Consider the following 27,444-nt stretch of genomic DNA (forward strand, 5'->3'; position numbering starts at 1 on the left):
CCTTACATCCAGCACTGCTCTAAATATTAGTTGATAACGTTTAAAGTTACCTCTTTTTGGTCAACCTAATTTGAGATTTCTACTTTTTCCTGTACTTTGTGCACTAATATTTGAAAATAAGGTCGTCCATGATTCTTACATACAACACAGCTCTAAATATTAGTTGATAACGTTTAAAGTTACCTCTTTTTGGTCAACCTAATTTGAGATTTCTACTTTTTCCTGTACTTTGTGCACTAATATTTGAAAATAAGGTCGTCCATGGTTCTTACATACAACACAGCTCTAAATATTAGTTGATAACGTTTAAAGTTACCTCTTTTTGGTCAACCTAATTTGAGATTTCTACTTTTTCCTGTACTTTGTGCACTAATATTTAGAAATAAGGTCGTCCATGATTCTTACATCCAGCACTGCTCTAAAATCTCGTGATCAGAGTTTAAAGTTACCTCTTTTTGGTCAACCTAATTTGAGATTTCTACTTTTTCCTGTACTTTGTGCACTAATATTTGAAAATAAGGTCGTCCATGATTCTTACATACAACACAGCTCTAAATATTAGTTGATAACGTTTAAAGTTACCTCTTTTTGGTCAACCTAATTTGAGATTTCTACTTTTTCCTGTACTTTGTGCACTAATATTTGAAAATAAGGTCGTCCATGGTTCTTACATACAACACAGCTCTAAATATTAGTTGATAACGTTTAAAGTTACCTCTTTTTGGTCAACCTAATTTGAGATTTCTACTTTTTCCTGTACTTTGTGCACTAATATTTAGAAATAAGGTCGTCCATGATTCTTACATCCAGCACTGCTCTAAAATCTCGTGATCAGAGTTTAAAGTTACCTCTTTTTGGTCAACCTAATTTGAGATTTCTACTTTTTCCTGTACTTTGTGCACTAATATTTAGAAATAAGGTCGTCCATGATTCTTACATCCAGCACTGCTCTAAAATCTCGTGATTAGAGTTTAAAGTTACCTCTTTTTGGTCAACCTAATTTGAGATTTCTACTTTTTCCTGTACTTTGTGCACTAATATTTGGAAATAAGGTCGTCCATGATACTTACATCCAGCACTGCTCTAAAATCTCGTGATCAGAGTTTAAAGTTACCTCTTTTTGGTCAACCTAATTTGAGATTTCTACTTTTTCCTGTACTTTGTGCACTAATATTTGGAAATAAGGTCGTCCATGATTCTTACATCCAGCACTGCTCTAAATATTAGTGTTTGGTAATTCAGTTCACTCACTTTATGTTATATAGCGTTTAGAATGCTACTTGTTCCACTGTTTCCTGCATATTTATTTCAGAATAAGATCAGCTCTTTATGTCACATCCAGCTTTGCTGCATTGTGTGTTCGATTAGACGTTTAAAATTTAATTTTGATTTAAATATGCAAGAAACACTGGAAAATGTAGCATTTTAAAAATAAATGGACTATAAACGTGTGAACTAAATAACTAAGTACAATGCTTGGTGTAAGAACTATGGTCGATGACCCAAATCAGTGGATATAGTATGAAATAACAACAAGCTAGGATGACCATATGACCATAAAGAAGTTGGTTCATTTTTTCCTCAATAAATTGGCAGGTAAAAGTCAAAAAAAGTAAGAGCAATCTAAACCTAAATTGACTATTATTGGAGTATTGGCTCGAACTTAGAATTATCCTATTGCTAATCACTTTCTTGTACTTATAACAGTATTACCATTAGTTAATGTACCAATCAACGGGTGTAAAATAAATAAATAAACCTTTATTCTGTTGTAACTCTTTTATTTATTAAAAACACTATGTTTTCAGGCAGAAATTAAGAAAAAAAGAAAGAAAGATATCCAAGAAATGATTCTTTCGAATATATAATGAAAGATAAATGCAAATAAAAAAGAAAAAGCAATCCACAAATAAACAAGCAATCAAAACAATCAAAAAAATCAATAAAATTGTATGCTTAAAAAATATTTTGTGATTATCTACACTGAGCAGCAATAAAAGAGTATTTAACCATTCGTTTATTGCAAAACTAAAATATTTGTAGCATGCATTTTGTTGATAAACGTATGGTAGCTTAAAGAAATGTTAAGAAACTAAGGATTCAAGATTGGCGAGGAATCGGTGTCAACGTTTCGACAAATATATTGTCCTCTTCAGGGCCTGGATATTACAAATACACAAATACAAACAATTTAGAGAATCAGTAAAACGTAGAAAATCAGTAAAAAAAACCAGTAATATAAAAATAAAATACAATACAATAAATTCTTTTTAATTATTGAAAACTTACGTGGCAACTCAATAATTATAAAGAATTTATTGTATTGTATTTTATTTTTATATTACTGTTTTTTTTTACTGATTTTCTACGTTTTACTGATTCTCTAAATTGTTTGTATTTGTGTATTTGTAATATCCAGGCCCTGAAGAGGATAATATATTTGTCGAAACGTTGGGCAAAAAGACGAGTTGTTGTTTTTTATTTGGACCGATTCCTCGCCAATCTTGAATCCTTAGTTTAATAAAATTTACGGCCATAAAGCCTATATATTCAAAAATGATAAGGAAATTCAAAATAGGGAAATATGGAAAAAATAAGACAAACAAATCACCAGTACACCGTTCGTTTTTGTAAACTTTGATCACTAATCCTTAAAATTCACAGTGATGTGATTTGGGCCAGGATTAAATTTGAAGCTTGGACTGAATTAATTTTAATAGAGTAGTCTCTTATAAACGGCTGCTGGGTACATAGACGGAGACATTCTTTCGGAGGCTGTTGTCCCATTGGGCGAGGAATTTTCATTTAATAAACACGTTAATGCCACGGCCTCATTCATATAGCAAAGATTGTTTCCCGCTACCTGGAAAACGTTTCAATCGGATCGATGTTTAGAGTGGGCCCAGCATGTAGTCCAGAACTAAAGCCGGGATGAGTTGTCAAAACGAATTAAGAGAGATGTCCAACATTAGCAGATTCCCTTCAGGAGTTTAAGGGTTACACGAGCGGAAGAATATGGAAAATATCCCTCAGGAAATTATCCAAAATCTTATTAGGTCAAATGTCCCGTCGAATGCAAGCCGTAATAAACACGTAAGTGGCGGAAACATGCCCCCTATTAATTAGTAAATTAACATTTTGTTAATTTTCTAATTAATTAATAATTTTTTTTGTTCATTTATTTTTTCAATAGGATGATAAAATAAATGCCAGTTTTCAGTCGTGATACATTTATTCTGCCCTGAGCTTTCCGACCGAACCTAGGGACTAGGGCCATCATCTTCAGGGCTAGTTTACAAAAGTAATATTTTTACATTACAGGGTTGGGTGTATCTTCTGTCTTGTCTTGCTCATGGACTGAGTGTGTTCGATCTGTCCATGAGCAAGACAAGACAGAAGACACACCCAACCCTGTAATGTAAAAATATTACTTTTGTAAACTAGCCCTGAAGATGACCCTAGTTCCTAGGTCGGTCGGAAAGCTCAGGGCAGAATAAATGTATCACGACTGAAATGGCATTTATTTTTCATCCTATTAATAATTTTTCTTTTTCTTAAAAAAAAAAATACCACCTGTAATTATTTACTTTTAATATTCCTAAGTATGTTACAAATGGCCTGTTATTTATTATAAAGGTTTGTGGAGATGTTAATTAGAAATTGATTGGAAATCAGTACACATACTGAAGGGTGGTCACTTTTTTTCTTGCCTCTCAGTGTAAGAAAATAGAATATAATTCTAGAAAAATCTTTCGTCTTTCATTACAATTTGAAAGCTACCGTTATTTTATAAAATCTTTACACAGAACATTATTTTTATTGAACTAAAAAAGAGGATAAACTATGTGCATTAAAAAATATACAAAATTTATTAATAAAAAAAGAAAAGTGAAAATTAATTAATAACACTTTGTAGATTAATAAAAAAATATTGTCAATAAAAAGGACACTAAAATATCAACAGTGACTAAAAGATGTATGCAGGTTGCCTTATTTTTTAAATCTAAATAATAAAATTTTCCAAAACTAGAAAAATGAAACACCAAATATCTGACAGATGTAAGCTCTTATAGCTGGGTCATAACCTCTTTCTATCAGCTGATTGATGCTCTTTATTACGTTTATAACATAACCTCTCATATTCTCCAAATTTTCATTGATTGTTGGACTCCAGTTTTGTCTGTACAAGTTCAACTCGGTATGCCAATAAAATTTCAATGATTTTTTTTCCAAACTTTCCGCAAGTTTTACAAGCATCTAGGTATCATAAACATTAAGTAATTAAAAACAAAAATTACTCTAAAACATTACATTCAGCTTATTAAAAACTTGACATAATTTTTCTTCTTCTTCTTTTTTTTTTTTACTTACATAAACAAACAAATAAGAAACAGGTTTATTCCAGAATATTTCATCATGATTTTGCCATTTCTCATGAGCTTCCCACAGAAATAAGGATTTTATGTAATAACTGGAAATATTTAATCCCTTCACATCTCTGAATCTCTGGAAGACATGAAAAAATTAAATGAGTATTCTGTATATTTTTTTTTGTGATTATTGTATTTTGTTAATGGGGTTACGACGGTCGTTTGAAAAGTCCGTGCAAAGTCAGAGAGATAGCACCACTGGCGCGTATCGAGGTTATGTTTAGTTAGTAGCATCTCTTGGAAGAACACACACCAAGTTTCAGCCAGATCGGTCTATTTCTTTGTGTTTGGCATTCGTTTGAATCGAGGAAGTCGAGTGATTTTCAAAAAAATGGACGAAAAAGAATTTCGTGTGTTGATTAAAACACTACTTTATGAAAGGCAAAACGCCTCAGGAGACTAAAGAGAAGCTTGATAAACATTATGGTGACTCTGCACCTTCGATTAGAACAGTTTATAAGTGGTTTCAAAATTTTCTGGAGTGGCCATATGGGCACAAGTGACGCTGAACGTTCTGGACGCCCTGTTGAGGTTACTACACCACAAATCATTGATAAAATCCATGATATGGTGATGGATGACAGAAGAGTGAAGGTGCGTGAGATTGCTAGTGCTGTGGGAGCATCTCGAATGAACGGGTACATAATATTTTGCATCAACATTTGGGACATGACAAAGCTATCCGCAAGATGGGGGTGCCGCGATTGCTCACGCTTGACCAAAAACGAAATCGTGTGAAGTGTTGCAAGGACGGTTTGCAGCTGTTCCAGAAGAATCCGCAGGACTTTTAAGTGTCGTTTCGTCACTGTGGATGAAACATGGATACATCACTACACTCCAGAGACCAAAGAACAATCTAAACAATGGGTTACCAAGGGGGAATCTGCGCCAAAAAAAGGCGAAGACCGTTCCTTCGGCCGGAAAGATTATGGCGACTGTCTTTTGGGATTCGCAAGGAATAATCCTCATCGACTATCTGGAAAAGGGTAAAACTATTACAGGTGCATATTATTCATCGTTATTGGACCGTTTGAAAACCGAGCTGCAAGAAAAACGCCCACGATTGGCCCACAAAAAAGTCCTTTTCCATCACGACAACGCACCAGCTCACACCTCAGCAGTTGTGGTCGCAAAATTAATGGAAATAGGGTTCCAACTCGTTTCACATCCCCCCCTATTCTCCAGACTTGGCTCCCTCGGACTACTATTTGTTCCCCAATATGAAGAAATGGCTGGCGGGAAAAAGATTTTATTCAAACGAGGAGGTGATTGCAGAAACGAATGGCTATTTTTCAGACTTGGACAAATCCTATTATTCGGAAGGGATCAACAAACTAGAGCAGCGTTGGACGAAGTGTATAAGCCTAAAAGGAGACTATGTTGAAAAATAAAAAAGGTTTACCCCAAAAAATTAAGTAGTTTTTATTTTTGCACGGACTTTTCAAACGACCCTCGTATTTTTCACTGCGATTTTTATTTAGATTTATAGATAGATCTTATAACCCTCACAGGGGTTATGCAATACTCTAGGACAGCGTATCCCCAACCTGTGGTACGCGAAAAATAATCGTAATAATGATTTTTGGTGAATATCGAGGTGCGGTCTTGAATAAAAAATCAAAAATCAAATCATAATAATGGTGGAGATAAAAAATTAAAAAAAAAAAAATCATAAAAATACAATAGAAACGTTTTTCCCTATAATACATAAAAATTATTTTAATTAATAATATTATACAGTAAGGTTGTTAATATGTACACAGTAATAAGTTGTTTATTCTTTTTGGTGACTGATTCATAGTTTCAATGGAATTGAAAAAATAACTGCCATTTCAGTCTAGAAAAAATTTATTTTGCCGAGCTTTCGACCTAGGGGACTAGGTCATCTTCAGGGCTAGTTTAGAAAGTAATACTATTACATTTCAGGGTTGGTGTGTCTTCTGTCTTGTCTGTTCATGGACTCTTGGAAGTTATATAAAAATATTAGTAAACTAGCCCTGAAGATGACCTAGTCCCTCCTAGTCGAAAGCTCGGCAGAATAAATGTATCACGACTGTAATGGCAATTATTTTTTTCATCCTTCAGCAATAAGGTTAGTCTGTCTCAAGATATACGAGAAAATATAATAGCACATTTAACAGGATTAAAATTAGTCTTTTATGCGAGTATTTTCCCAAAATCTGAAAACACAAATGATAATTGGATTTCAAACCCCCTTCTATAAAGAAAATTTAGGAAAAGCTACAACATTATCAATAAAAGATAAAGAAAATTTAATAGAATTATCATGTAACTGAACTCTAAATGATAACTAAGTAAAAATCTGCTTACAGAGACTTGATTGTAATGGTAAGCTCTAACCCAGCAATATTAAATTTAATTGGTACTTACAGAGGTAGTTGAATGCTTAAAAGAAATTAATTTATAAGATTGGGTACAATTATAATAATCCTTAAAGAAGAACTTTGTAAATTAATTAATAATTTTGAAGAGAAAAATATGAACGCAATTTTTAATTATTTAAAAAAAACGTTTTTAAAACTAAGATCTTACACTTTACAAAGTTTATAAAGTGAACATGAACTTGGAACTCCTTTGTAACAGATACATTGTGTACCTCTATAGAAATAAAGATGATAATAATAAAATAACACACTCGGAATAACAAATTTCACGAAATAGAATCATTTTTACGAAGTGGTACAATTTAGAATGATGTACTACCAAGTGGTACGCGAGCCAAAAAAGGTTGGGAAACGCTGCTCTAGGAAATACTAGGAGACGAAGTGGGAGCTAACATTTACTCCCTAGAGCCAAATCACCCTCACGTGTAATACGTTCCCTTAAATATCCTAGACGAAGTTGACAACAAAAAAGTATTTCATGAAACAGGGTACATTCACCTTCTACACCTGGTCTAAGCCATCCCAGGTTTCCCATCATTAAAGCCCCGAGAAAATGCGAGAAGTCCCTTGGAATAATCATTTTTCTGGATGTATTCAAGCCAACCCTCTTATCCAAAATGCAAACTAGAAGTTCTAAGGATGCATCCCTCTCCCATTGGATGTACAGCGTTGAGACCCCCAAAAGACCATATATACGTAAAGTTTCGAATCGAATACTTCATTCATGAAAATCGGTTCACGCGTTTAGGCGCTATGTTGTCAACAAAAAAATAATAAATAAATAAATAAAAAAGGTAAGCATAAGTACAAATTCTGAAAACTCCGTTTTTACCTATTTTTAGTAACGTTTTTGCTCGAAATATATTTGCTCTACATGGATGCAAAATAATTACACTTATAATCGAGGTTATGCCCTATATTTTAAAGACAATTTTTTGAGATTTTATCTTTTAGAGAAAAAAAAAAATGGTCAAAGTTGGGTGTTTTTTTTCAACCATTACGCTTTTTCATGCTGTTTCGACGATCAACTAATAAGGACAGGCAGGGCCGGATCTAGATGAAAAGAGGCCCTAGGCTATTTCCACTTATGAGGGGCCCTTTCACCTCCCATTTTTTTAAGTTTGTAAATTACATGAGAGATAATAAAATACATCACTACGATGATACATCACTAAAACAGCGTTTTAGTGTACACCGGTTTTTAGAATAGTGTAATTTTAATTTTACTAACAATTTGAATGAAGGCCCCTTTTGATCTTGAGGCCCTAGGCTGAAGCCTAGTTAGCTTATAGGAAAATCCGGCCCTGTAGGACAGGTTTTACTAAAAGTGACGCATTTTTTTTTTTCCTGTAACATATTTTACAAACATTTTTACTGAAATACTAGGCTACCCAACCCACTTCTCAAATGAATTAAGCCACTTTAATTTGTTTAACTCACCTTTAAGTATCTATTGACAAACTTCAGATGATTTTGTCCGTTCATTAATTTTCTTTCCTGTTCTGGAAAAGACAGTCGCCATATTGTGTTGTCAGCCATAGGTTTTGGTACTACTATCCAAGGTGCATTCTGTTAAATAGTTTTTATCTTTGGTTAATTATTAGTTGTTTTTATTAACAAGATAGGATTAAAACACTCTTCTATAAGCGAACTCCTTGCGAGTAGAAGGCAGAGAGACCAAATGTTTCAGTGATAAAAGCTGCTCAATGCTCAACTGTCCAGTAGCTGAAGGCAAGATTTAACAGCATACCTTAGGACCTCTTCACTCTACTTCACATTGGGGGCTCTCTGACTCTTCCATTTTGGTGTAGCAAAAATGTGGGAGATTTATAAAAGCTAGATCTTGTTTGTTTACATGTATCTTTGTTGCAAATACATTCACATTTAAAAAGTCATTTCCACCAGTTTTACACCGAATACACTCGGGAAAGCTCATAGGGTTTTCATATTGGGAATTGGGTTAGAGTAGAGCTTTTGCATCTTTCCCAACAAAACTCATAAATTTAATATTATCAAGAAAGACGAAGCAAACGCTTCAATATAAAATAGGCCAGCTAAATTGAACTTTGACCGAAAAAAACAGCAGAAATGCTAAGACTCATTATTTTTAAAAAGAAAAACACTTTCAGTACACATTTTTAAGCTAAAAATTACCATTTCTTCGTTCCAGCGTACTGTAACTGGAGGACGTATCGTTGAAGGGAACTGGATCACTGGAACTAAGTCTACATCAATGTTTATTCCACCTTCAGAGATATGTAAAGTATTTGCTGGCCCATTCATACTTCGTTTCACCTAAAATTAAGAGCTTAATTTAGTACTCTGGTACAAAAACAAAGGGTTCAATTAATAGCTAAAATATTCCAGATCTGGAATACTTACTTCTTTACAAACTTCTTCCTCTTAACTCCGATTTAAAGCGTAGAAGTAAATTAATTCTATGGGAACAGTAAATTGTCCTGGAGACAATAGGGGTTAATGGGAAATAATTTCCCGAGCACCTCTACAGAAATGAAACTACAGAAACTACCAAGGGAACATACCGCAAGAGTGATATGTATCACCTATGATTTAAATATAAAGTGATAAATATAAGAGGTAATTAACCAGTTAAGCGCGTTTGACGTGTATACACGACAAAACCAAATCTCTATTAAAGTTCGTTCGACGTGTATACTCGTTGTGAAAAATATAAAATTGCCATTAACTATAAAAACTCGAAATTTTAATCAAATACAATAAGAATATTATTTTGGTGGGATGTTTCCTTTTATTTTACCAATAGAACTGCTGTGGGAGTCAGCCAAATTGATAAGTGGTTGGTACATGTTTGGTCTCCACATTAGAGATTGGGGAATTATGCACACAAATAGAAGCTCTCAACCCTTGTGCAATGCTGTTTTTACCTTACGATAAGAGGTTCAGACCTCTCAGTACGAGCATGATTTAAATTTTGCACAGAATTCAAAAAGCTCTTTTCTTCCTTGTAAAAGCAACTTGCGTCCCTAGTTAACTAGGAGCAATGCATACGTGAAGCGGTGCAAGATTTTTTGAAATGAGCACAGAATGCTCTGGTAATCTGTAAGCCCCCAGAGAGATTGCAGAAAAAGTCGCTTGCAGTGACTATTACGACTATTGTAAACTTTTGGTTTGTTTTGCCCTGCTGCGTTCGACACGTGTATATACGTCATTGACTGATTTTAATTTCGCACCACTGAGTTTTTTTTTAAAAACAAAACTAAATTCCACGCTTAACTGGTTCATAAAAAAATAAGTGAGTGATCACAAAAGGGTGATCTTTTGCTTCCTAATTCATTATTTATTTAAAATTTAAATAAACTATAATTATTAATAAATTTATGAACTGAAAGCGTATCAGTGCAGTTTGCGTAAGCCTGGACACAGAAGTACCTTTTATATGATCGTAACACATTTTATCTAACTGGATAGTTAGGCTGGAAACATAGTGGAGCGGCGAGCAAAGCGACGAAAACAAACACAAGTTAACATATGGGACCACGCATAGTGGAGAGCAAAGCGAAGATAGAGCAACGCTATCTATAGAGAGTGTTTATTTTCGCCGCTTTGCTCTTCGCTATCATCGCCGCTCCACTATGTTTCCAGCCTTAGAGAGTTAACCCAAAGAATTCGCAATGTCAAAAAGATATGGAGAACAAAAATCCGCTTAAGAAATTATGAAAATTATAAATAAAAGGAAGCCGAGAGAAGATATTTTATTCATTTATTTTTGCTCACCAAATTATTTTTAAAAACTTACCGTATAACGTTTACCATTAGTTGAAATGTGAAGTATTCCACCATCTGAAATCTTGGAGAATACACTATCCAACCAGTTGAGAATTTTATGTGGTAGCAAATATTTTTCCTCATCTATCCAATTCATCCATTCCCTAAAAAGAAAAAAGAATCTTTATATCTTTTCTCTGTTTTTCCTGGATGTTGGTTTTACTTTGTCCTATTTTGCTACAGATTTCTAGCTTACCTTGCACATGGTAAACCATAAAATTCAGAATGCTTGAACATGGCATCTTTAACATTTATACGCACATATCCAGGAGTGTGGGATGAATTTTCTATCTAAATAAATGATGAATGTGATTTAAAATGTTCTTCTTTTTTTTTTCGCTTGTCTGGTCAGCCCTTGACTTAGCCGACCTATGACAATTGCCCTGAATAGCCGAAATAATTTTATAACTTTATTCTTACCTTAATTTTTTCTAAATAACATGGAATTTTCAAATTAATATTCAGATCAAATTCAGTGGCCTCCTTTACGCGTAATCCATCAAAATAACTGCCCACATGAGTAAGTCCATTAAAAAAGTACTCAAAAACTGGGTTTTTATTCTTTAATTGGTTAATTACGGCGTCAATTACCTATAAAAAACACAATTTAATTACTAGTTCATTTATTTAACATACTTATTCTCCACCAGGGCCTCTTCTACTTATTTTAGTCCTGGACACAGCTACTAAGATGGCAAAGGAAAAAAAAAAAAGAAATACCTTTTGAGAAATGTGAACTTAAAAGACAGTTTCCTCTGTCGATTCCTACTTTCGCAGACAATCAGCTTTTCACAAATCTTCAGGAAAAACAAAAAAAAAAATTAAGCTGTTTCAAGGAGAGCTAAAAAAAAACATGAGATTAAACGGATCAAAATGAAACTGATGAAATTACTATAAAAAGTGGAAATCTTCTAGTAGCTCGAAGTTCAATTGCCAGAGAACAGCTTCTTCGATCGAGAAATCACAAGAGTGATAAGAACAGCAAGCTAGATGATCAAGTCTGCCGGCGTAAAAAATCAAAAAAAAAAAAATGGCTGAGTGTAGATTCAAAATTACTTTCCAATCCTCATTAATTCCAAAGAGTTGTATATACTTTGACTAGCCAACATCTAATCTTCTAAAATCTCTATTTAAGTGAAATGGCAGGCATAACTAAGACCGAAAGAGTTTGATAACGTTTAGACTATCCAGGCAAAACTTGACAAGCCAGCCGATGAAAACATCCGACTTGGGTGAGGTGACTCCAAAGCCAATAAATTCTTTCCTCCAGCATTAGGAAATTTTATTGCTCTAATTTCAATGTCAGACACAAATAATTTTAAACTAAGTAGACACATAATGCAGTACTCTTTAAAAAGGACCTAAAAACACTTTCCGGGATAATAATCCAATCATTTTTATTGTAAAAATTTTTATATACTATGTCTTTTAGTAAAAAAATTAAACTGCAGTATAAAAGATTACTTTTCTTCATTAATGTCCTCAAAATCTAGAAAAAAACACTGCCCTGCAATTTCTAAACTAATGTATAAATTAATATGAAAGACTTACGTTCATTGTTGTATCCACACATAGTTTCTTATTATCATTCATAGCTATGCACTTTTTATTTATTTCATCAAGATAAGGATTTAGTTTTGAATAAAATGCTTCATCACGAAGTAATGCAATTGTTGTTGCCATCCTTGCTTCTACTCAAACTCTAAAATGAATCAATCAACAAATAATTATAACTTATCCTGTTACAACTTGTCAAAATAACCAAAAGTACAATTATTTGAACATTGGAGCTATAAATAATGCAATACAAGGTCATCTTCAGGGCTTATGTTTATTAACAAATTATTATTATTATTTTGCTTAGTTAACATTAAAGGTTTGTGACTTCTGCGTTCTATTTAGGATGTTAACAATGTAAATAGAAATTATTATATTACTATAAATAAACATAAGCCCTGAAGATGTCTCAGACCCTGGAACGTGAAAGCTTGCAAAAAATTATGACTGCAATTTGCAATATTCTTCCTTCCTTTTAGTAGTAATTCACTTCACTGATCTTAGACAATGCACAGATACTAGTAGTATATAAATTCATGTTGCCCACAAAAAATTAGGTCGTTTGAATGATTATAAATTTGCATTTAACCATACAAATCCTTAAGATTAATACTTAATACAGAATTATAGACTACTTTTTTTTAGCAATTAGGAATACTTGAAAATAAGAAAAACACTTCTGAACTCATAAATTAACCTGACTCATAGTACCTTCCCACTAGAGGTATGTACATACAATTCGAGATCTTACTCTATCGAGTTCTTCATATCGATTAATAAAATAATGAGCTGTTGAATAGTTAATACTTATTGAATTGTACTTAGATACAATTTTGAAACACAATGTTATTTATATTTGTACAGCGAATTGAAGTAAAGCATATTTTTTCATGCGGGCTAATATCCAACTAATGAATTACGTATTGTAGGCTAAGGCGACTAGCAAACAAATTTTACTATAAATTTCTCATATTAACCATTAATTATAGGTAAAACTTATTAAGGAAAATTAAGGAACAAGAAACACGAACAAGATTACATTTTCATTCACCAACCGTACTGAGGACTTTTAGTGTCATGGTCCAATATCCTTCCGAGCTCCGTTTTCGTCACAATCACCCCCTGTACCATCCATACTTGGGCATGGATTGCAAGATGACTTGGAAAGGGCTAAGAAAGTGCTGTTGGGGGAGCCTGAGAGCAGTCTATCTTGCTCCCTACCCATTTCTAGAATATCTCTAGATGTACTGTGGATGATAAACCTCATCCTTAACAATTATAGGAAAGAGATGTAAGATTGAGAATTATTTTAATCCCGGCTATGTCACAAATCTGCTTCTCTTTTTTGGCCTGCTCTAGCAGGAGCAGTTGTTTGAGTGGCACCACGAAAAGGAAGTGATCGGATCTTGATGTAGACCAGTGTGGTTTTCAAATGGCTTGTGATTTCAACCGGCTAATTATCAATTACATAAGATATATTATGATGTGCATTTTGCAGATTGTAGATTGTATTAGACGGGCGGCTCCACCAGAAAGGGGAAGGAACGCAGGCAAACCAAAATGCCCATTGTTCCCCGCCCACCCATCATCTAATAAGAGATACCGGGGCTTTAGAACAACAAATCCAGATAATGTTTGCCAGATGCTAATACAATAAACTAATAAAGTTGTAACAGGACACTAGGGAGCATGGCGACTCAATCACCTCAGTGCACTGAATAAACCTAGTAAGTTCGTTAAGATTACCAGATGCTACAATCTCCGGTAGGAAGACATTTGACCTTCCGAAGACGAGAAATCTAGTTTTAGAATAAACGGGGCACACCTCTACAAAGTGCCGCACAGTCTCATTGGGGATTCACCACAGCCAGCGCAAATTGGCGAGACTGGGTAAGGCCGCATTATGATGTGCATTTGCTTTGTATTCCGAAATATTTTGTTTTTTCCATTCATTTTTACCTTCTACGGTGTACCTATTTTAATAACAACACATATGTTAGTCAATTGGTCACCTAGTTACGTGAATATCAGTTGTTTACTTGTATGTGTATTTTGATACCTATCCCTTACCAAGTTAAAGGGTCAACAACAGGATTAATTTTTTTTAATCTAGATTTTTTCATTAACGTTTAGTGTTATAAGTGCGAATGCTTACAACCTGAGGCGGGACGCGATGAGCGTGCACACAATGTGCCCAAGAGGTAACTCAGTAAAAATAAACAATAAAATACTGAATAGTTGCAAAAAAAAAGAAGGATAACTTACCTTTGGTTTGGAAGTGAACGAGACTGGCTGGCAGCACAAAATATCAACGGAGCGCTAAAGAAGTAAAGGTTTAGATGTAGAGCGTAGATGCAATCAGTAGCAGCGTTACAGGCGGACTGAATAAAAAAAAGGATGTGGCTACATAGTCTAATGGGAAGTAGAGAGGGTAGTTTGATAAAGTGAGCACCAAGAAAATAATCCCAAAAAGAGGTTTAAGTAACAAAATATTTAGCGGTAACTTGAAAGCATAAGAGAGCGGGAGAGTTGAGAGAAAGAGAAAAAAAAGAAAGAGATAAAGGGGAGCCGACAGACATTGTGTACAATCTAACAAAGTATGTTAGCTAATATCTACTTGGTATTACTGAAAGTTTTGTCCAAAATCTAAATCTAGTTACTATGTTATATGTTACTTCGTATATTATAAGAGAAATCGTATTTGTAACAATGAAACTGTAGATTTACTTGCTAAGGAGGCCAAGTAGTTCTGGTGAGTACTTAGCGATCCCACTTCCACCATCAGATTTAAAGGGCTGGGTAAAAAAGAATAAATCATGGAAAAATGGCAGTGGAAATTTGAAAATTCGGATAAGGGCTTATTTTTACAAAACCATGGTACCCACAGGTTAACCCATAAAGTATGGTTTAAAGATGGTTATTTTGGCAAAAGAATTGTTACCATAATAAATAGAATGTGCGAGCAAACCATGGTATTTTGTAGGTCATATTTGTTTAGAATTGGTAAATTGGTCTCTCCTCTTTGTAGGAGTTGTAATGAGACGGAGGATTTTGAACACATAGTTATGGTATGCCCTAATTACAAAAAAAGAAAGGGAAAAGTTTTTTAATGAGATCACAAGATATTGCACTGTTCCCCTCTATTTTAAGGAGATAATATTTTCAAATATCTATGTGTATTCGTCTTTGGTAGAATTTATTAAAAATTACAATATTTAAAAACCTACCAGCCAGTTATTGCGTAAAACAAATACAAGTGTTGATTGTTTAATAGAGTAAACACTGACACACACACACACACACACACACACACACACACACACAAAAGAAATCATGGTTGTTTTGCATCAGAAATTTGCCTAATTTAAACTATATCGATGAAATAAATTTTGAAAAGTAGATTACACAAACTAAGCCTTACACATGCCGCTTTTTCTTTCACAGCTTCACAGCGGACTGAAATCATGTTCCTTTTAATGCAGATTTGTCTTTGGGGAACAGATCTAAAGTCACATGGGGCCGCGCCAGGTCAGGCGAATAAGGCGGATGGTCTAAAAAACTGGGATGTTGTACTTGGCTAGAAACATCGTCTTGACAGACAATGCAGTGGTGAGCCGGCGCCGCGGTTGTCTTAATGGAGAACCCCGCGGACTTGTTCTTCCCACAAATCGGGTCGTTTTTTTCCCTTACTCTTTCATGGAGTTGAGCAAGCACCTCACGCGGTACTTATGTTGATTAATTATAATCGATATTTTCATCCGTTTTGGACGTGGAAGGGCGATCCGGGCCTTCGTCATCATCTCCGACGTCTTTTCGGCCATCTTGGAAACGCTTGAACCACTCAAAAAACTTGCGCACGTTATTAAAATTCATCACCATAAATTTCTTTTAATAAAAGATAAGTTTCAGTAGCGGTTTTACCCAGTTTCATGTAAAATTTCACGACAATTCGTTGCTCTACTACATGTGTACTCTACTACATGCATTCGGCAAAACGAAACTAACACCTCTTACACAAACACATCAGGTTCCGGTCAGACAGATTTTGTCTACAAACACATGAGGCGGCGCTGCAATCGAAAGAGAAGGCTTTACGCTGCACAGCTGTCGGTCGTTAGGATTTGGCTCACATGCATAGTTTTTCTGTAGCAGCATCAGTCTTTTTCATCAGAATTTACCATTGTTCTGAAACAGTGCTGGAAGTCTTTTTCTGTAAGCTCCTGCTTGACACGTGCCGCATTTTCTTTCACAGCTTCTCAGCGGACTGAAATCGTGTCCCTTTTTAAAATGCAGATTTCACTTTGGGGAACAGATCTAAAGTCACATGGGGACAGGCCAAGTCAGGTGAATAAGGCCGGATGGCCTAAAACTGGGATGTTTGTACTTCTTGGCTAGAAACGTCGCCTTGACAGTCCAATGCAGTGTCGGAGCCGGCGCCGCGGTTGTCCTTGATGGAGAACCCCCGTGACTTGTTCTTCCATAAAATCGGGTCGTTTTCTTTTCCTTACTCTTTCACGGAGTTGAGCAAGCACCTCACGCGGTAGTAATGTTGATTAATTATAATCGATATTTTCATCCGTTTTGGACGTGGAAGGGCGACCCGGGTCGGTCATCATCTCCCGAAGTCTTCTCGGCCATCCTGGAAACGCTTGAACCACTCAAAAAAAACTTGCGCACGTTATTAAAATTCATCACCATAAATTTCTTTTAATAAAAGATAAGTTTCAGTAGCGGTTTTACCCAGTATCATGAGAAATTTCACGACAATTCGTTGCTCTACTACATGCATTCGGCAAAACGAAACTAAACACCTCTTACACAAACGGACGGTTCCGGTCAGACAGATTTCTCCTCAAACACGTGAGATGCTGCACAATCGAAAGAGAAGGCTTTACGCTGCACAGCTGTCGGTCGTTAGGATTTGGCTCACATGCATAGTTCTTCTGTAGCAGCATCAGTCTCGTTATTTAATAGCCACACCTCGTATCTTGAAATTTATTGTTAGGACTTGTGAATTATATTAAGACCAAATTAGTTTTTCTCTATCCTGTTTTTCCCATGATAAATGTTACTAATTTCCCAAAACTCCAAACCTCATATTTCTAATATTTTCTTTTGTTTCACCGTAGAAAGTATACCAAACTGATTCGTCCTATTTTCAAACTGCAGAGTCCTTGCCACGTGCTCTCCTCCCAAAACAGGGGCTGATGGTTTGTATAAAGAAGTTTGTTGTTCAGGATGAACGGTTGCTTGGCGGGGGAGGGGGGAAACGTGAAAAACTTTTTATAACTACTAGTCTATTTCCAGCTCTGGATGTTCGTCCAGGTTTCTGGAGTAAGGTGAGGCAAGCAAAACTTATAATCACTCACATACAAACACAAAGAAAAAAAAAATATATATATTGAAGAGTTTTCCTTCAACATTACTTGGGAAAGTCTCATTTGCTCACTCTGTTAGACGGCTGGTTTTTCCACTGGGGTCTGTTTATTGCAGTCGCTTTTCCTGCACAATGTGAGATGGAAAATATTGTTTTTATAAGAGGAGTTTTGATCGACAATAAATTAATGTTGAAAAGGAGGAAGCATGATGGGTCCTTTTTCTAGGACAACTTGTTTAATAAGCAGGAAAATTTTTGTTGCTGTTGGTTAATTTTCTTTTTTCCTGTAGGCCATTTAGGTGACAGCCATGTGATTAACATTCATCACCATGGGTTAAAAAAGAAGGATGTATTTTTAGGTACATATTGGACATGTCGCGTTTTCATACTGAGAGTTCGTCGGATATGGTGATGTGTTTTTTTGGTCAGCCAAAGGTTTTTTGGTCTACCACACCGGTTGACCTAAAATACCGCACATTGGTTTTTAAAAGGGGAAGCACAACATATGGCGTCCATATACAGAGACTAACAGACAAATTACCCACTTATACAGAATCCCTCTGGTCCATAACGGTACGTGAATTGAAAATGGACGGTGGCAGTTTTGGACATTACAGCTGGTTCAAAGTACGTCCAACTGTTTCCAGTGTCATTCGCGATCAGCTGTTCCTCTCCCTGCCATGCAATTAAGGCCTATGCTAATTACTTCAAACGCTAGCAATTGCCCACTCGTTGTCACTCTTCATGGCGCCTCTCACGATGAAAATAAAATGAAAAAACAAACTTTTTTTTTTTTAAATCTAATTTTAATGAAAATGTGTTTTTAAAATGTTATTAAAAAAAAAAGAAAGAATTTAATCGGCAAATAATCTGTTAACGTGTTGTTAATGATACCAGCTGTTTTTATCTTCTGTTTTTTTAAGGAGTTTTTTTCATGCTCCAAAATTTTAGCGCATACTTTTTAAAAATGATGGCGTTTGTATTTATAATTTTTAAACAGAATTACTCAGAAATGAAAATTTGCTGAATGTTTAAAGTTAGTATTTGATTAGTTCAGGGGTGGTAGTTCAGGGGACGGTGTACGGGGGTCCTAAAGGGTAGCTAAAAGACTCACTGGGAATATTAACCGTCTCTGATCAATGATTTGAAAAATGTATTTTGTTGTACTTAGTTACAGGGGATATGTGGATAAACTGGCTAGTGATTTTGTCATCCAATTTTATACAAAAGGTAGATTGCAAGAAAGGAATTTGGGAAATAACCTTGGAAAGACAAAATTTGATGCTTCTCAAGATAAGCGTATCAAGTAAAGGTAAGAGAAGTTTCTTCTCGCTGGATAGGATGCAACTGAAAGTCTTGCTGAAGGCTTGCTGGATGGATACCAATGGTGCATCCATCTGGGAGGTACTTCTAGGGCGGGGGAATGGCCTACAGGAAAAAAGAAAATGAACTAACAGCAACAAAAATTTTCCTGCTTATTAAACAAGTTGTCCTAGAAAAAGGACCCATCATGCTTCCTCCTTTTCAACATTAATTTATTGTCGATCAAAACTCCTCTTATAAAAACAATATTTTCCATCTCACATTGTGCAGGAAAAGCGACTGCAATAAACAGACACCAGTGGAAAAACCAGCCGTCTAACAGAGTGAGCAAATGAGACTTTCCCAAGTAATGTTGAAGGAAAACTCTTCAATATATATTTTTTTTTTTTCTTTGTGTTTGTATGTGCGTGTTTATAAGTTTTGCTTGCCTCACCTTACTCCAGAAACCTGGACGAACATCCAGAGCTGGAAATAGACTAGTAGTTATAAAAAGTTTTTCACGTTTCCACCCACCCCCCCGACGATCAACCGTTCTTCCTGAACAACAAACTTCTTTATACAAACCATCAGCCCCTGTTTTGGGAGGAGAGCACGTGGCAAGGACTCTGCAGTTTGAAAATAGGACGAGTCAGGTTGGTATACTTTCTACGGTGAAACAAAGAAAATATTAGAAATATGAGGTTTGGAGTTTTGGGAAATTAGTAACATTTATCATGGGAAAAACAGGATAGAGAAAAACTAATTTGGTCTTAATATAATTCACAAGTCCTAACAATAAATTTCAAGATACGAGGTGTGGCTATTAAATAACGAGACTGATGCTGCTACAGAAGAACTATGCATGTGAGCCAAATCCTAACGACCGACAGCTGTGCAGCGTAAAGCCTTCTCTTTCGATTGTGCAGCATCTCACGTGTTTGAGGAGAAATCTGTCTGACCGGAACCGTCCGTTTGTGTAAGAGGTGTTTAGTTTCGTTTTGCCGAATGCATGTAGTAGAGCAACGAATTGTCGTGAAATTTCTCATGATACTGGGTAAAACCGCTACTGAAACTTATCTTTTATTAAAAGAAATTTATGGTGATGAATTTTAATAACGTGCGCAAGTTTTTTTTTGAGTGGTTCAAGCGTTTCCAGGATGGCCGAGAAGACTTCGGGAGATGATGACCGCCCGGGTCGCCCTTCCACGTCCAAAACGGATGAAAATATCGGATTATAATTAATCAACATTACTACCGCGTGAGGTGCTTGCTCAACTCCGTGAAAGAGTAAGGAAAAGTAAACGACCCGATTTTATGGAAGAACAAGTCACGGGGGTTCTCCATCAAGGACAACCGCGGCGCCGGCTCCGACACTGCATTGGACTGTCAAGGCGACGTTTCTAGCCAAGAAGTACAAACATCCCAGTTTTAGGCCATCCGGCCTTATTCACCTGACCTGGCCCGTCCCCATGTGACTTTAGATCTGTTCCCCAAAGTGAAATCTGCATTTTAAAAAGGGACACGATTTCAGTCCGCTGAGAAGCTGTGAAAGAAAATGCGGCACGTGTCATGCAGGAGCTTACAGAAAAAGACTTCCAGCACTGTTTCAGAACAATGGTAAATTCGCATGGAGCGTTGTAGGGATAAGGGAGGGGTGTATATTGAAAGTGGTAATAACTAAATATGTATGAATTTAAAATAAAATGTTTTATAGCATCAGTCTCGTTATTTAATAGCCACACGTACTACGCACAAAACTCCAAATTGCGAAATACTCAATCGTACGGTTTAGCGTCCACATAAATGAAATTTTACCTAAATGTTTATCTTTCATAATAAAAATAAAAACTGAATTTAAAAATTCATTTTACGCAAAATCGTCTATTTCAAAGCGGATGTAAGATAAGGATACTTCCTTTGATAAGAGATAGTGCAACGCTAGATTTAATGCAAGGTCAGGTTTTAGCATGATGTTCACCATCTGTCAGATATTCCTTACAAGATGTTTTCGTAACAAAGAATAATACAAACTTTTTTTATTTCTTTTTTTTTTTTTTAAAACTGCTCTTTAACAAGCTTCACCAATTTGCACTTCCGGTTTTTATTCACAACTTCCTTCCTCTTCCAGTTTGTAAGGCACTATTTCCTTCTGCTTTGTGCTTTGTAAGCTCCGTTGACTACGGTGCATTCATCGCCCCTTTGGCAACAACATTTTTGTACAAGCCAACGGAGGTTTCATTGTTCTGCTTTTTTGCTATGGACGTGCCAAGGTATCTGGGGGAAAACTGACTGTCCTTGCTATTTAACCCATTTACCGGGAAGTTAGTAGTGTACAGAGTTATTTCTTCAGTGATGTGCTTTATTTTATTTCTATTCCTTCTTTTTCTTTTCAATTTTATTTTCACGCTTTTCCTATTTCTCTGTTTGGACATTTTTTTTTATTTTGGGCGTTTTTCCATCGGGTGGGAGGTCAATTTTCACTAGTTAAAAAAAATTGTCTTATTTTCTCAGTTGCCCCAACAACTTAACAACTTATTTTCCTTCCAGGCAATTTTTTTTTGTTCTGCAGGGAGAGGGCCTTGTTATTATTAACGCTACGGAAGTAAGAATATTTTCCGAGAAAAAAAAAGATATGGCATTCCCTGAGCGAAATGTGGGATTTAAAGACAAATAAAGGAAAAATATTGAGGAGAAAATAGATTAATTCAATATAAGATTACAATATAGCAATAACCACATGAAATAACGATATCAGGTGTTCTTACGCAGTCCAAGTCACGATGAGAAATAGCTATCGAAGAAACTCGATAATTACAGTAGTCCTGAGAGTGTACAAAGCAGATTTTTTTTTGTATAATTTCAAGTTTATAAGAAACATTTAATTGCCCAAACCAAGGTAAGAGAAGTCTCCAGATTGTTACTCTCATTATTAAACAAGTAAGAGGGTTTTTTTAAGTAAAATGTTCTTCTTAGATACACTAGATGGGGCTTCCCTCTTATAAGTAAGTCGGCGGAAAGACCCTGGGCACGTCACCAAGTTTGGCCGTATATCACGCAAAATGGAAGAAATCTTTACAGGGCACCAGCATTTCCGCCCAAGCTGGCTGGAGGCTCTCCTACATCTTCAACTTATTCTTTAGGTGGTGGTAAAGGTGGGGGCGGGGGGATGTTCTTTAAAAAGTTTTGTGTTACTCGTTGGCCAAACTCTTCGGGGAGGTTTTGAACGCCAAGTTCTAGTTACTAGGGGGTTTTTCCTTATTAAAAGCGAAAAGGGGTCTGTCGCTCGCTAAGGTTTTGTTTTTTCTTGGAGCGCACGTTGAACTATGGTAGGAGACCGTCCAGTGTTAGTGCTATGACAATAACAACTCTGGTGCTCCCTCATGGTAACCGTAACAATGGTTTGGTTGATTCTTTATGGTCTACAATTTATTTGACACCATATTTTCTCTATTTCTTGCCATTTAGTATGAGACTTAGTAGAGATTCAGTGATTTCTTTACTAAAAAAATAGTTTCTTTAAAACTATTATTCAATTAACTATTATCCAAATTTACAACCGACATTTTGTGAATTGTTTTGTTTTTTAAATCGCCCTGAAAGTTGATTTTCCTGAAAACAGCACAAACTATACTGCATAATATAGGATAAAGTTGATTAAAATCCTGAATTTGCACAAAATATCCAACAAGAAATACCTCTTTTAAAGAATGGACCTTTCACTACTTTTCGTACTAACTTCGAAAATGGCTTAAACGATTTGTGTCCAAACTGATTTAATCAACCTCGATGAAAGGCGAATATTCGAAACCAGTGGATTTCAGTGTAATGTAAGGATTTATAATGCTGCACGAGAATCGAGACAAGACTTGAGCAACCGTGACCGAGACATTATACATTATATATTTTTCGTTGAGATTTATTAGAGAAATCTCGGTCACGTCTCGGTTTTTCAAATATTAATTTTCAGCTACAAAATTATAAAACTGTGTTCTTTGTTAATAACTAATCATTACGGGTATTGAATTAATTATTAAAAGATACGATTTTATTATATATGTTCAATATTACTGCATCTATTTGACTTCGAATTACATAATTTTTACATAAATTCACTATTCATATCATTCATTCATTCATTCAATCTCATAAATTTCACTATTAATAATCTAATACTTTGAACTTAGATATTATTTGAATAATATTTTAGAATTTTAGAATTAGTGAATTTGAAAAAAAGACTATCTATGCATCTAAAAAATATTGCCACAAATTTTCATTTTTAAGTTACTCTTTGCCCAAGCATTGATACATAAAAGAGCTTTTACTGAGTCAGAAGTTAGAGAAGATCTTCTATTGGTCATTATCAACGCAGCTTGCGAAAATAATCTTTCCGATGGCACTGAAGTTGCACAGATACTAAAAATATCTTTCGCCATTCTAGACAAATTTTTGAAGGAATTCTCATATGTTTTCCACCATTTTAAAATGTCAACGTCTACTGGTGCTTGGCTCAGATATTGGGTTCATTTCCCCCCCCCCCCCCATTTTTAATACTTAAACAAAAATTGAAAAAAAAAAAAAAACGAGATATCTCGACGAGACCGAGACGAGATTTGAGCGACCCAGACCGTGACGAGGCACTTGTCATACGAGACCGAGGCGAGATCTGCATAAAGTCTCGCCTCGTCTCGGTCTCATGCAGCACTAAGGATTTATAGGTACAGCTGAAGAAAAGAAATTACGAGTATTCTAGTCTATGACGTGATCTTTGTTTCTAACAGTTTTTATTTAGAAAAAAATAAATATAGAATTTCAAATTACTTACGCAATATCTTAAAACGTCTCTTTACAGCAGCCAAGTTCCACTAAATCGAATTAGATGACAATAAAACCCTAGTCTACAGCCAGTTTAGTCCGATGACAATCAGCAAAAAAAAAAAAAAAAAAAAACAGAATCCTTTCAAAAAAAATATAACCGTAGATCTTCAAATGCAAAACTAACAATTGCGCAGAAACTTACTTCTCCTATATAACCATTCAGATACTATCCAAAACTATAAACATCTTGGAGCTGACTGAAGAGAAATTTTTCGCTGACAATGAGAAGTGGTGTTCAGGTGGTGGACAATTGTTGAAAACATGAGCAAGGAATCAAACCATCTGGGTGTCTCTTCATACTGTAACAAAAATTATAAATTCTTTAAGTTTAAATAAATTTTCAATAAGAATACGAGTAAATTATTCAATTGAAATGAAGTTTTTCGAAGATGACTGAATTTGAAGCCACGAAAATTCATTCGGCATTTTTTTTTTTTTTTGCATTCATAAATTCAAACTCGGTATTTCTATGAATAAGTAACTGTTTAAGTTAGAAAGCTTGAAATTAGTAGCAAGAGAAAGATATTAATTGGTTTAATATTATAGTTTTTTTAAAAATTTTATGTACCAACTAATATAGGCTTCCTCAGGATTATCTGAAAACTCATTTTTTCCCAATAAACCATACAGATGTAGGTGTAAGAAAATTTTTTTAAAAAAAGTTTAAATTCGCTTCAATTAATTGTTCAGCCCGGCCTTCTTTAAAATCTTTTCTATCCTGTTGGGTGTTAGGTACATCACTGATGAATGTTTTAATGAATACTAATTTTTCTTTTTTAATTTAGGGCTTTTGAAATGCCCCAGATAAAAAAAAAGCTATCATGAAGCATTGTTTAATGGTTGGTTACACCCTTTTTTTAACAGACTCTCAGTTGTTCATCTCCGGAGTGATTTTGGTGTTAACCAGGTTTATTGTCGAGTTAACAGGTTATGGCAAATTCAGAGGTAGTTTTATTCTAAATCTTGCATGCAAAGTAGTTTTTTTTTTTTTTTTTAAATAAAGTTAGAGAAGAAACAGACTCGGAGATTAATTTGTAAAAAACCACTTTTTCGGACTCAAGGGACCTCAATCGGTTATTTCCGGAGAATACTCTAAGTCGTAAATCTGCGCGATAAAAAATCTTCTCTTACTAATAGATACATGAAAAGTACCGGGTGATGCTTCCTAGGGTCAAACACAGCAAGAGGGTTATGCCCTTGCTGTGCAAACAAAGAACCAAAAGTGACTCTAGGTTTGGGCAGGAATCAGATCACTCTGATTACAGGCCTACACACAGGGCACGGAAGGTTCAGGAAGCATCTGCACAAGGTGGGGGCTTATTAGCTTGGAACCGTTGTGTGCAGATTGTGCCATCGGGAAGAGGAAGAAACGGCCTCTCACCTGTTATTCGATTGCGTTGCACTCGAGTGACTGCGCTACGAAATCTTTGGTACCTTGAGACTAGGGGAGATTGTAGCGCAGAAGGAACTGGTAGGGAAAGCCCTCTACCTTCTTAGAAGAAGAGGTTTCACCTACTAGACTTAGAAGGAAGGCACAATAAGCCTCTTGGTGGCTGCGGTGCCGTGGGGCATGGGTCCCAGTCCCGCCGAGTAAATCTAAAAAAAATAATCTACTAATAGATGAAAACAAAGTAAAACGTGTAGATGCATGCAATAATCTCTAGAAAAGTACGTTATAAGCAGATTTACTTGTCTAAATTTGGTCCCAGGCTACTGAACCGTTTTTGAGAACAGGCGTCTCTTGTACAGGACTACATGACATGAGAGGCTTGAAGAAAGCTGAAGAGAGAAATTTCTGGTTGGATGTTTTGAGACTTTTGAGCAAAATAGAAATGGTCCAAAATGGCCATAATACTAGGTGAGCCACTTCATTGTTCAGGAAATCAATATTAAAAAAAATAGGTAGAGAATTTCCTGAATCTATGAAATATTGAAGGCAGTAGAAAAAGATATGCTACGGCGGAATGGTTTTTGGGGGGGAGTTGAACACAATAGAAACTTGTCCAGTCATGTGAAATATCACCTTAGGGTTTTTCTAAGATTGATGTACTTGAACCAACACTACCTACAAAGGGGTTGTCCCACCCACCACCACAGTATAATGGTTTTGGTACTGCACTTGCCCAGCACATGTTACTATCTCTCTTACACGTGTCTGGTTCTTCTCTGGCGTGTTACTCACCCTGGTACTTTCTTACAATAACAAGGACTAATGTAACAAGTGACCCTGGGTCCTCCTTTAACAAGGGCGAAGAAGCAGTTCTTTTTTTTTTGGGTACTTCTTAATGCCATCTGTTCATCGCCGCGCAACTTCATATCGCACACTACTTGCTTTCTCTGTATGGCCTTTCTTCTTTCCAGAAATATACTACGATCACTCTGATGGAATTTCTGAGGAACAAAATAAAATATATAGTATACTCTTCACGCTCCAAAAATACATTAGTTTGTCTAACAGAGATAATTCTAATAAAGTTTCTATTACATATCTTTTGATGATATTGTATCTCTGTCCACTATTTACTTTATCACTTCATGTTCATTATAAAAAAAATTACTTTTGAAGGTAGTCCCGTAACTCCTCTTTCTTAAAACTTAAAGTAGTACTTGTACCTCCGAAGCGAGTACCTTAAAACTAAAAGTAGGAGTTAATAATGTAAATTGGCCCGCAATGCTGGATAGGATCTTTGATTTTGTTGATTTTATCCATCAATATTCGGGGAAAAATTAAAAGCAAATACGAAGATCACATACACTTGTAAAAGAAATGTAAACGAAAGTAATTTACCTTATAAATCTAGGCATTAAATATAATGAAAACACCTCATTTTCATTTGAAAGTATTGTGTGAAGAAAACTCCATCACTGTAACGAGTTCTAAACAGAAGAAAATTGATTTTACATACCTGCAGATTTCCAATTCATCTATTTTCTATTCTATAATCTCACGAGGAAACTTCAAACAAAGTATGAATGTACAATTTCAAAACGTTAAACGATTTCTTGAGACTCTGTAAGAAAGAAAAATATTAAAGTTTAATTTAATCAACAAACATTAATTACTTTTGAATTCTGAATACGTACTTTCAAAAATAAAATTCAAGAAATAAATGAACAATAAATAAATACAATTAATCAAATTTTAACCTTAAAATCCAAAAGAAGGATGACGTCATCAAAGAAAACTGCCTGCCTAAAAAAAAAAAAATACTAATTTCATATTTTTTGTAAATTAAATGAAATTAGTTTATTCTAATTTATTTTTATTTTTTAAACATTTAGAATGATTTTTATACTTATTTAAAGTTTTATGTTTAAGCGATTTAAGTACCCGTTGATTCACAGTACGGTACCGCCATTGTAAAGCATCGAGATGGGTCTTTTGTGGTAAGTAATTTATAATTAACTTAATAAATTGAAGATATATTAAAAAGCTATGTGGTAAAAGAAAAAACGTGAATTATAAAGTTTAAACTTCTAAGTTTGCATGGATTATTGCATGATTTCAACTTGAAAAAGCTCGCCTGAAATCCACTATTGAAAAGCATAAGATCATTCCATGAATCTACATAATTTGTTTTATAATTTTATTTAAAAAAAATCATAAAACATGATTATTTTTAAGATATATTGGCCTAAAGTTATTGAATTTTCACAAGTTGAAACTTGTCTATTTAAAAAATAAATG

At 35.0% G+C, this 27,444-nt stretch overlaps 1 protein-coding gene and 1 long non-coding RNA gene across 8 annotated transcripts; one reads left to right on the forward strand and one right to left on the reverse strand.

Moving 5' to 3' along the window:
* Nucleotides 1-1,839: 1,839 nt before the first annotated feature.
* LOC141450099 (cyclic GMP-AMP synthase-like receptor) lies at nucleotides 1,840-26,924 on the reverse strand. Of its 7 annotated transcripts, XM_074120161.1 has the most exons (12): nucleotides 26,904-26,924; nucleotides 26,663-26,767; nucleotides 25,939-26,147; nucleotides 23,899-24,055; nucleotides 12,194-12,344; nucleotides 11,063-11,233; nucleotides 10,839-10,933; nucleotides 10,614-10,746; nucleotides 8,990-9,130; nucleotides 8,276-8,404; nucleotides 4,372-4,506; nucleotides 1,840-4,257 (listed from the first exon to the last, which is right to left on the reverse strand). In XM_074120161.1, exons 5-12 carry the CDS (start codon nucleotides 12,323-12,325, stop codon nucleotides 4,027-4,029), a joined length of 1,167 nt encoding a protein of 388 aa, XP_073976262.1. In that variant the 5' UTR covers nucleotides 12,326-12,344; nucleotides 23,899-24,055; nucleotides 25,939-26,147; nucleotides 26,663-26,767; nucleotides 26,904-26,924; the 3' UTR covers nucleotides 1,840-4,026. The 7 variants fall into 7 exon arrangements, 5 of the variants coding, with proteins under 5 accessions (XP_073976262.1, XP_073976261.1, XP_073976260.1 ...); XR_012455924.1 differs by lacking the exons at nucleotides 25,939-26,147; nucleotides 26,663-26,767; nucleotides 26,904-26,924 and adding exons at nucleotides 8,067-8,182; nucleotides 23,704-23,776 and having other exon boundaries at nucleotides 23,899-24,038; XR_012455923.1 differs by lacking the exons at nucleotides 23,899-24,055; nucleotides 25,939-26,147; nucleotides 26,663-26,767; nucleotides 26,904-26,924 and adding exons at nucleotides 8,067-8,182; nucleotides 14,465-14,586.
* Nucleotides 17,768-24,008, forward strand: LOC141450105 (uncharacterized). The gene is made up of 3 exons (XR_012455927.1): nucleotides 17,768-18,888; nucleotides 21,426-21,774; nucleotides 23,731-24,008. It is a non-coding gene; the product is annotated as an uncharacterized lncRNA (long non-coding RNA).
* Nucleotides 26,925-27,444: the final 520 nt, after the last annotated feature.

Source organism: Rhodnius prolixus, unplaced genomic scaffold (assembly GCF_049639745.1).
Source record: "Rhodnius prolixus isolate KJV_2025 unplaced genomic scaffold, Rpr scaffold_2, whole genome shotgun sequence".
NCBI classification, from domain to species: domain Eukaryota; kingdom Metazoa; phylum Arthropoda; class Insecta; order Hemiptera; family Reduviidae; genus Rhodnius; species Rhodnius prolixus.

What these genes read in the sequence shown, in the direction of transcription:
- LOC141450099 (XM_074120161.1), bottom strand. Translation starts at nt 12,325, where the DNA reads ATGGCAACAACAATTGCATTACTTCGTGATGAAGCATTTTATTCAAAA. An exon ending in TATGGTTTACCATGTGCAAG is followed by an intron (nt 10,747 to 10,838) that starts GTAAGCTAGAAA and finishes TTTTCTTTTTAG; the next exon opens with GGAATGGATGAATTGGATAG. An exon ending in TTGTCAATAGATACTTAAAG is followed by an intron (nt 4,507 to 8,275) that starts GTGAGTTAAACA and finishes CATGTCTTCCAG; the next exon opens with AGATTCAGAGATGTGAAGGG.